Source organism: Eriocheir sinensis, unplaced genomic scaffold, assembly GCF_024679095.1.
Source record: "Eriocheir sinensis breed Jianghai 21 unplaced genomic scaffold, ASM2467909v1 Scaffold1320, whole genome shotgun sequence".
Taxonomy (NCBI): Eukaryota; Metazoa; Arthropoda; class Malacostraca; order Decapoda; family Varunidae; genus Eriocheir; species Eriocheir sinensis.
In genome coordinates this window covers 11,741-22,946 of record NW_026110652.1, presented here as the reverse complement: position 1 = coordinate 22,946, position 11,206 = coordinate 11,741, and the positions used below count along the sequence as shown (strand labels likewise).

Genomic DNA, 11,206 nt, shown 5'->3' with positions numbered 1-11,206 from the left:
ATTGGGATGGTACCCTATTATAGGGCCGTGTTCATTGACGAGGTTCCACCATTTCCTGAGGTCTGCAGACTTTCCTACCCCTATGAGGTCATCCGCATACGCCACCTGTTTGACGTTGGTGTTTTCATGGCGGATGATGTCCTGCAGCTTCATCATTCCCAGGGCAAACATTGCCATGGCCACTGGGTCGCCCTGGGTGTAGCCCTATGAGGACTACTACTACTACTACTACTACTACTACTATTACTATTACTACTAATATTACTACTACTATTACTACTATTATTACTACTACTACTACTACTACTACTACTACTACTACTACTACTACTACTATTGCTACTAATATTACTACTACTACTACTACTACTACTACTACTACTACTACTACTACTACTACTTTTTTTTCTACTACTACCAACGGGTCTCCATCTATTAGAGTTGTGTTGTGAGCGGTATATTTTCTCATATCCTTTCACAAATCAATTCATTGGCCCCACCCCGCCAATGACTGTGGCCGACAACCATCTTTATTTAATATTACAAACTTTACTAAACATTTTATTTTTAAGCTAACAGAGCATGTGGTTGATACGACTATCAACCACCGTCGCCTCAAAGTCCAGGTCAGCAATGCGGGTGGTTTTGGGTGCAGGTGACCTGGTTCCTCTCAGGCAGACCAAGGCTGACCTCAGGAGGGAGAAGGACAGCCTGACTAGTACTACTACTACTACTACTACTACTACTACTACTACTACTACAATTACTACTATTACTGCTACTACTACTACTACTACTACTACTACTACTACTACTGTTAATACGAATATTACTACTTCTATTACTACTACTACTTCTACTACTACTACTACTACTAATAATAATAATAATACTTTTTTTTACACCAAAGGAAGCAGCTCATGGGCACAAAAAAAGGAAACAATAATATATAAAAAAAAAACGCAAGTCGCTGCTCCTAAAAAAGATTCCAAAGAGGTGGCCGAAAGAGAGGTCAGTTTCGGGAGGAGAGGTGTCCTGATACCCTTCTCTTGAAAGAGTTCAAGTCGTAGGCAGGAGGAAATACAGATGAAGGAAGATTGTTCCAGAGTTTACCAGCGTGAGGGATGAAAGAGTAAAGATGCTGGTTAACTCTTGCATAAGGGGTTTGGACTGTATAGGGATGAGCATGAGTAGAAAGTCGTGTGCAGCGGGGCCGCGGGAGGGGGGGAGGCATGCAGTTAACAAGTTCAGGAGAGCAATAAGCGCGGAAATATCGATAGAAGATAGAAAGAGAGGCAACATGCGACGGAATTTAAGAGGTAGAAGACTATCAGTAGGAGGAGGAGAGCTGACGAGATGAAGAGCCTTAGACTCCACTCTGTCCAGAAGAACTGTGTGAGTGGAGCCCCCCACACGTGAGATGCATACTCCATACGAGGGCGGAGAAGGCCCCTGTATATGGATAGCAACTGCGCGGGGGAGAATAGCTGGCGGAGACGATACTGAACGCCCAGCCTCGAGGAAGCTGATTTAGCGAGAGAGGAGATGTGAGGTTTGCAGTTTAGATTTTGAGTAAAGGATAGACCGAGGATGTTTAGTGTTGAAGATGGTGATAGCTGAGTGTTGTCGAAGAATAGGGGATAGGTGTTTGGAAGATTGTGTCGAGATGATAGGTGGAAAAATTGAATTTTTGAGGCATTGAAGGACACAAGGTTCCTTCTGCCCCAATCGGAAATGATAGCAACTACTACTACTACTACTACTACTACTACTACTACTACTACTACTACTACTACTACTACTACTACTACTACTACTACTACTGCTACTACAACTGCTACTAATATTGCTACTAAAATTACTACTACTACTACTACTACTACTACTACTACTACTACTTCTACTACTACAATTTTTATAATTTTTATAACAGGCCTCCATCTATTAGAGTTGCGTTGTGAGCGGTATATTCTCTCATATCCTTTCACAAAGCAATTCATTGGCCCCACCCCGTCAATGACTGTGGCCGACAACCATCTTTATTTAATATTACAAACTCTACTAAACATATTATTTTTAGGCTAACAGAGCTTGTGGTTGATACGACTATCAACCACCGTCGCCATAAAGTCCAGGTCAGCAATGCGGGTGGTTTTGGGTGCAGGTGACCTGGTTCCTCTCAGGCAGACCAAGGCTGACCTCAGGAGGGAGAAGGACAGCCTGCATCTCATCCAGGCGACCACGCTGCTTCTTGGCTGCTGTTTCTTATCTGCCAGAGTTTCGGCGAGTCTTGCGTAGAAGCTCTGCGCCCTTGGTCCCATCCCTCCTGCAGTCGTGAATACTACCGGGATGAAGGAGCCCTGGTCCACATTCTGTATTCTTTCTTCATATGCTCTGTTCTTCTCTTGTTCGTTTCTTCTGTGGGCTGCATTAAGGGTCAGGTCTCTGTGGCAATGGGCCATCTGATCAGAGATCCTTATGGCAAAATATGCCCTTTGTCCACGAGTCCAAAACCCTCTGGCGCTAACATCCACTCGTGCTTCGTTCGAAACATTAGCGGTGCGTCTGGCGAGGTGTTCGCCTTGCAGAGGGAGCAGCATGGGTTCCACAGTCACGTCGTGGCAGACTTCTTTCAGCATCTGAGCTGTTACGTCTCTTACTTCATCATGTCTCATGCAGACGAAACCTCCTCTCTTGCATGTCATGGCATGATTTTGGTTGAAGGGTTAGCCACAGTTACACATGTTTGGGAGCCCATCCACTGGCCAGCCATACCTGAGGGCAAGGGCATCAGTGAATTCTTTTTTGTTTAAGTTGAAGCCTTTTGCCCTGATAGGTAGTGTGGCTAGCCAGTTTGAAGCGCCCACTTCCTGTGCAATATACTGCCACTACTACTACTACTACTACTACTACTACTACTACTGCCACTACTACTACTACTACTACTACTACTACTACTACTACTACTACTACTACTACTACTACTACTACTACTACTACTACTACTATTACAACTACTACTACTGTTTCAACTATTACTACTACTACTACTACTACTACTACTACTACTACTACTATTACTGCTACTACTTCTACTACTACTACTACTGCTACTACAACAACAACTACTACTACTTTTTTTTTTTTTAAACTACTACTACGGGCCTCCATCTATTAGAGTTGCGTTGTGAGCGGTATATTCTCTCATATCCTTTCACAAAGCAATTCATTGGCCCCACAATGACTGTAACAACCATCTTTATTTAATATTACAAACTTTACTAAACATTTTATTTTTGCTAACAACAAACTTGAAGCTTGTGGTTGATACGACTATCAACCACCGTCGCCTCAAAGTCCAGGTCAGCAATGCTGGTGGTTTTGGGTGCAGGTGACCTGGTTCCTCTCAGGCAGACCAAGGCTGACCTCAGGAGGGAGAAGGACAGCCTGCATCTCATCCAGGCGACCACACTGCTTCTTGGCTGTTGTTTCTTATCCGCCAGTGTTTCGGCGAGTCTTGCGTAGAAGCTCTGCGCCCTTGGTCCCATCCCTCCTGCCGTCGTGAATACTACCGGGGTGAAGGAGCCCTGGTCCACATTCTACTTTCTGCTACTACTACTACTACTACTACTACTACTACTACTACTACTACTACTACTACTACTACTACTACTACTACTACTACTTCAACTTCTTCTACTACTACTACTACTACTACTACTACTACTACTACTACTACTACTACTACTACTACTACTACTACTACTACTACTACTACTACTACTACAAACATAAATGATACCTCCACCCATGTTTATTTTCCCGACACATAATCATGGAGGGCTCCATAGCTTGGAGGTCATTAGCCCCAACTCTGTTCCCTAATGACTGTGGCATCCAACCATATCACTAATACTACCTGACACTAAATCACCCATCATCTATTACGTCTAGATCCCCCTTTCCTTCCCTACTCAAGTCACTCCCGACCCACCCTAATGTCACTCTCCACCACTGTGGCTTCATAGTCCATATTGGAGATGGTGGTGGCTTTTGGGCCAGAGTGTCTGGTGCCCCTGAGACATAGGATGGCCGACCTGAGCAGGGAGAACGAGAGGCGACACCTCATCCAGGCGACAACGTGTCTCCTTGGCTGATGCTTCTTTTCTGAGATTTGTTCCGCGAGGCGTGCGTAGAAGCATTGGGCCCTGGGACCCATCCCGCCGGATGTGGTGAAGACGAGGGGGTTGAGGCTGCCCTGATCCACATGTTGGATTCTTTCACCGTATGCCCTTGTCTTCTCCTGCTCGTTCCTGTGGTGGGCGGCTTGCAGGAGCAACTCACGGTGGCAGGCACCCATCGGGTCGAATATGCGGATGTCCATGAACGCCCGCTGTCCGCGCACCCAGAATCCGCGGGCACTTACATCCACCCTTGCCTCCTGTGAGGTATTGGCCGTCCTGTACTGAAGGTGTTCGCCGTCCAGGGGAAGCAGTGCCGGCTCGGTAGTGACGTCTTGGCATACCTCCCCGAGCATGCTGGCTGTCAGATCCCTCACTTCATCGTGCCGAATACAGACGAAGCCTCCTTTTTTACATGTCATGGTGTGGGTGACATCATTTGGTGATCCACATGCACAGAGATCAGGCAGTCCCTCAATCGGCCAGCCATATCTCAGAGCAATGGCGTCGACAAATTCTTGTTTGTTGAGGCTGAAGCCCTTTGCTCTGATTGGTAATGACGTTAGCCAGTTAGAGGCGCCTGCCTCCTGTGCTGTGTGTATTTTTCTACCCATTTCTGTGGACAGGTGGTGTGTAAGACGGTCCAGCTCGTCTTTTTGGGCCTGTTGCCTTTCTTCTGAGATTTCTCTTTTAATATCTCTTATTTCTGTTTGGTCTATCTCGCCCTCTGCCTCCTGAGCGATGATCCTGTTGATGAGTGACCTGGTAAGGCTGATGGAGTTTTGGTTCTCCTTATCTGCCAGCTTCTCAGGGTTGGTGATCCCCATCCCACCCAGTCTTGGGGGAAGTGCTAGCATTTCCCTTTCCTCCTCCCCCAAAGCATGAGATTTCACTAGCGCCGGCAAGAATACATTCTTGACGGCACTTTCCAGTGGTCGGAGGAGTGGACTGATGCCGGGGATGGTGCGCATCAGGAACGTCCACCGATGTTGGATGCCGTGGGTGTACGCTGAATAGGCAGCGTGTGGCTCAGTCTTGGCAATGGCAGATGAAGCTTCTATTTCCTTCACCCATTCAGCTACTTTGTCTCCCACGTACTCCTTCTTATATACCTCTGTCCCGATCACTGCACCTAAGTGTCGTTGTCCGTCTTTTGTCACAATGACGCCACTTCCTCTAAAAGTTTCTGCGGCATGGTCATAATGTTCAGGTTTGACAATAAGGAAAGACTTGGTGGCGTTAGGGATGTATCCTATCTCAGGGCCGGCGGTGTTCACAGTGTCCCACCACCCTTTTAAGTCTGAAATTTTACCAGCACCTGAGAGGTCATCCGCATAAGCCACCTGTTTCACCCGTGTTTCTGCGAACGCGATTTCATTTTGGAGGACTGATAGGCCCAGGGCGTACATAGCCATGGCTATTGGGTCACCTTTCCACTGTGGCTATTTATGTATAAGTCGGTCGGGTATGTATAGGTATTTTCGACATACATAGCTAAGCTAGGGCACTTGGTTTTAATGTTGTGTATCATAGTCTTTCTATTTATTTTGTTGAAGGCATTTTTGGCGTCAACAAAAAGCACTGCTTCGCACTCCACGTGGTCGAATATCTCCCGCATGGCATGGACTGCTGCTTCTCCTCCTGCCTGCTGCCCCGCACAAACTTGGAGGTTCCCTGCTGCCATTCTCACATCTTCTTTGACGACAGCCATGATGCATTTGCCTACGATGCGCCGCAGGACTTCTCCGACTCCTATAGGAATGCATCCCGGCCTCTTGTCCATGGGAATGAGGCGGCATGCCGTCAGGGCGTCCACATAGTGGCAGCTGGAGGAGGCCTATGGATAGGAAATGGGTGTCAGTGTCGATGATATACTGGGAATAATTTTATTAATACCGACACACACATATATATATATATATATATATATATATATATATATATATATATATATATATATATATATATATATATATATATATATATATATATATATATATAAACAGAGAGAGAGAGAGAGAGAGAAAGAGAGAGAGAGAGAGAGAGAGAGAGAGAGAGAGAGAGAGAGAGAGAGAGAGAGAGAGAGAGAGAGAGAGAGAGAGAGAGAGAGAGAGAGAGAGAGAGAGAGAGAGAGAGAGAGAGAGAGAGAGAGAGAGAGAGAGAGAGAGAGAGGGAGAGAGGAGGAGAGAGAGAGAGAAAGAGAGAGAGAGAGAGAGAGAGAGAGAGAGAGAGAGAGAGAGAGAGAGAGAGAGAGAGAGAGAGAGAGAGAGAGAGAGAGAGAGAGAGAGAGAGAGAGAGAGAGAGAGAGAGAGAGAGAGAGTTGCTTGAGATTTTCAGAATAATCAATAACATCGGAGACAGCTGTGTCGTTACTTTACAGTATGAGGTCACTGATTATATACTGATCACTTAGCCTCGGCGCTGCCCTCCGCTGTCTACAATGTGACTAAACAGATGTCTGAGGCCGTCTTCATTATTTGACCCTCAAAATTACCTACGAGTCATAGCGGAGCCGGGTCTACTGACTACTGACACGTAATAATAATAACTATCACCCAACAGGCGGAGTGGGTTTGTGGGTGTTGGTGGTGGGGGGGGGGGTATAAGTATTGCTTTAACAATGTACACATTCAAAACAAGTTTCCATGACAAACGAGATGGAGTGCACAGCAATATTACTTACATAAACAGAGAGAGTGTGTGTGTGTAAACAAATGCATCATATTTGCTCTATTGAAAATAGTCAGAGAGAGAGAGAGAGTGGAAAGAGAGAGAGAGAAATATTTTCCTCAGGGCGAGAGAGAGAGAGAGAGAGAGAGAGAGAGAGAGATTTTGTATAAATATTCCGGCTGATAAGGTTAATAAATAAACACATGAATAAATGTTGAAATATTTCTTTTAGAGACAGTGGCGTGCGATTAAATAAAAAAATATAAATAGATACACCATTAAACGGACAGATAGCTAGAAACACAAATAGATAGATAAACAAATAGACAGATAGATAGATATTAAAATATTATAATATTATAATAGCTTGAATACGTAATCAAATAAGTCTGACAATGGAACCTTGACAGTGAATATTAGTGCACGATATGAATCTTTATGACGCAGAAATCATGATGGTGAGGGAAAATAAATGATGAAAAAAATAATGATAATGATAATAATAATAATTATAATAATAATTAAAAAAAAAAATAATAATAATAATAATAACAATACTACTACTACTACTACTACTACTACTACTACTACTACTAATAATAATAATAATAATAATAATAATAATAATAATAATAATAATAATAATAATAATAATAATAATAAAGGAACAACAGGGATTAATAAAAGGAAAGAAAAACAGGCGACAAAAAAAATGAATAATGTAAATAAGTTGACCTCTCTCTCTCTCTCTCTCTCTCTCTCTCTCTCTCTCTCTCTCTCTCTCTCTCCTCCGGCCCTTAACGCAAAGTTCCACTCTTCTTCGCGTTTAGTGTTGTTTCCCGTTCAAACACTCGTGCGCGTCACGTGTGAAAGAGAGGACGAGTGTACAGAAGACGGGATGAGGCGAGGACGAGGCGAGATATTGAGTGGCAATATTGAGGGGAAGAAGGTAGAGGAAAAGGCGGAGTATTATTAGTTGATAGTGTAAAGGAAAGGGGAAGAAGAATATGAGAGGTTGAGGCGAAGCATTATTCTATTTAAAGAAGACGGTAAAGAAGAGAGAGAGGATGAGGCGAGGTGAGAGTGTGGGAAGGGAAACACTGAGATGATCCTGAGGAAAGAATTGGGAAGACATGAAACGAAAAGAAACTGGAGAATAAGTGGAAAAAAACATATATAAGAAGAGAAGAAATGGGAGAAAAAATGGAGGCTCAGAAGAAATAAAATAGCAAACGAGAAAAAGACAGGAAGAGGTGAAATTATTGGGAAGATTTGCATGACGGAATATGAAAGGTACAAAATGTGAACGAATGAAATGAGGAAATTAAAAGAAAACTAGAGTGAATGATAGGCTACTAGAAATAGGAGAAGCAATTGGGAGGAAATTTAGGGAAATAAAAAATGAAAGACGGAGAAGAAATATGTGGCGAAGAATTGAATGCAAAGCAATTAAAGAAAAGAAGAAGTGAGAGAAGAAATGAAAGAAAGATAAATGAAAGACAAGAAGAACTCCTACTCATAATCCAGTCATTCCTCCGTCAATTTTCCCCTTCCACTCTCTTTCCTCCCTCTCCCAGCCGTCCGTCAGCCGTCAGGTAGGGGTGAGCAGGTACTGGTACCAGTACCGGTACTAACGGTACCAGCTAAACGGTACGGTACCGGTACCAGATTGCTCGGTACCGGTACCAGATTGCTCGGATTTATTTATTGGATTTATTGATAATTCTTCATGTCCGATACTTTTTCTTTTTTAGGTTGCTAATAAATATTGTTATTGTTATTAGACTATGATCGAGTACAGCCATAATAACTATACATGCTATTTTTATTTTTTTTAATAAATAAATATTCACCTCATTCAGAGAGAGAGAGAGAGAGTCACTCAGGTGGTGGATATCTCAGTATTCAGATATTCTCTCTCTCTCTCTCTCTCTCTCTCTCTCTTCTCTCTCCTATATACTGCCGTGTGTTCATCTGTTCAGCGTGTGTTCTTACGCGTAACGAAAAACTTTGTCGTTCTAAAGATGCCCGTGAATCACTGGTGCACATACTTACGCCCTATCCGTCACCAACCCTGTTGCCACTATAAGTTTCCTGCTAACCACTCAACCCCTTCCTTCCCACCTCCTAACCCTCACCACACAGATTCAGGTGGATTGGTGGCTAAGCCTAATGGTGAGGTGGTTTGCTGGTTTGAGTGGTTCCTTGGCCGCCGGCCGGGTGTCCAGATGTGCGGCGTGTGGAGTAATCGGAGTAGGTAAATTGGGTGGTAAACTGTTGGCGAGGTTAGAGACAGGAGGGAGGTTAGTGGTTAATGATTTGAAATAGAGATTGCAGGGTGTCAGATAAAAAAAACTTCTGTACATACTCTGAAATAGCTAAATCTACTCCTGCCAGGAGGTAATGTACAAGGCATTGGCCGTGGAGTCCTCTGGAAGTCCCCACCTGAAATGTTGTTTGTAAACATTAAAAAACATTATTCTTTTTCTTTACTATTGTGTCAATGTCATTAGTAAAGTTGTAAAAATTAGCTTCTGGCCTGGTACTCATATGACTTTTCAAACATGGCCTCAGTGACTTCTTGCTTCTTGAATGTTGGTCCATTGCATGTTTAATAGTAAAATCACTATAAATTTTCAGGTTCACTTGATGATAATGAGTCAACAAATATGAATATCAATACCATCGTATTTTCCTATGATGATAGTTCCACATTCTAGAAAGTAACAGTGGATGTGTGTATCATTCACTACCACAGCCTTAATCAATTCTTGTCAATCCTTAACCAATGTAATTTATTCTTCTATTTTATACAATATTATATAACATTTCACTCCTCACACACCAGTTTTATACCTCCATGTAACAGTCCAAGCACCCATGACTCCTCCAGTATAATTTGCCATTCTTGCGCTATTATAAAGCTTTTAGGTTACCTAGTACCTTGATAAATTTCCCAGTCTCTTGAATCACTATTGACTTACTGTTGTCCAAACCCTTTTAATACTAATGTCATACTGTTTTTCCTTACAGTCCCCAAGGAAGATCTTTACCCATTTAGCAAATAGTTATCCACTCATCTTGGGTATCTTCATTCATGTGTCTGTTTCCTTCTACGAGTCCCCAGAGAGATCTTGCCCATTTTACGAATAATTATCCACTCGTCACCGTTATCTTTATTCTATATTGTCATCACTGTTACCTTCACAATTTCCTCAGGAGATCTTGCACTATTGTGAATAGTGTAGGAACCAGAAAACGAGCAAATAGGAGAATAGCCACTTAACACCATTCACAATTATTAAACATCTCAGAGTACGAAAGAAGGAAACAACGAGGATAAAGAAAACCGGAAGTACCCCAGAGAATGGAGAGATGATACAACAACAGCAAACATCGACTAGGACAACACTAACAAAGAAGGGTGACATATATGGCAGTGTAAACATCTCCAGGTACAAAGAGGGGGAAACAGCGAAGGGTGAAAAAGAAACAGATACTAGACTCAGATACATGGAAACAGATGCAGTGGGCGTGGTCAGAAAATTAATGAACAACCATTAGAAAGGAGACTCTGACCCGTGACATCTGATCATTGGCGACATATTATGAGCCAATAATTTAACAGAAAATCACTGTAGGGTGTCTTGAACTTGACTCACAGATAGCAGGAGAAGTAAAAACAATACAACTATAATGGGCGAAAGAAACGGATGATTGGCGACAGAAGGAAGTATTGGCCACTGGTTATATAAAGGAATTAAAGCACGTGTCAGGATGTAAGTCACGCCTGGCTCAAGAAAATGTGGCCTGAAAATCAGTGGCTGAATTAGACCGAGCTTGGTTCTGCCTGAGCAGACTGCTGCTCACTCGGCGAGGATGGCTGTTGTGATCTTAATCGTGAGTAAAAATTCGAAGATCTAAAGAGAGCCGTGTGAGTGGGACAGGATTGTGATTATTTGTTTGCGATGTAAAAGCAGAATGAAACCACTGGGTGTGGTAAAATAATGTGTTTCCATGACATGAGTAGATTATACTACAAGAAGATATGTGTTATTAAGAGGATTACAATGAAGAGAGTACATAAGCCAGTTGCTGATGTAATGAGATACAAACCACTGCTTGTGGAACGACAGTGTGTATTAGCAACAACTGAGCACATAAGCAGAAGTATTATGTTTTTAAGACATGTCGTTTGTCATATGTTGCATCATTGTGCGCAAATATGCCAGTGTTATGATCGTCTGAGCATGGAATATTGCGTAAAACAAATTACTTTCATTTAATTTTAAATAAATGTATATTTTCTTTTTCCCTTGTTTATCCCCGAACACCAGTCTCCAAATATTTTAACA

The 11,206-nt window shown here is 42.7% G+C and overlaps 1 protein-coding gene across 1 annotated transcript; it reads right to left on the bottom strand.

The window, feature by feature from the left end:
• Positions 1–440: 440 nt before the first annotated feature.
• On the bottom strand, positions 441–5,524 carry LOC126989834 (uncharacterized). The gene is made up of 2 exons (XM_050848457.1): positions 3,427–5,524; positions 441–690 (listed from the first exon to the last, which is right to left on the bottom strand). Exon 1 carries the CDS (start codon positions 5,150–5,152, stop codon positions 3,980–3,982), a length of 1,173 nt encoding a protein of 390 aa, XP_050704414.1. The 5' UTR covers positions 5,153–5,524; the 3' UTR covers positions 441–690; positions 3,427–3,979.
• Between the last annotated feature and the right edge of the window lie 5,682 nt (positions 5,525–11,206).

Excerpts from the sequence above, each read along its gene's own strand:
- LOC126989834 (XM_050848457.1), bottom strand. The coding sequence starts at position 5,152 with ATGCGCACCATCCCCGGCATCAGTCCACTCCTCCGACCACTGGAAAGT.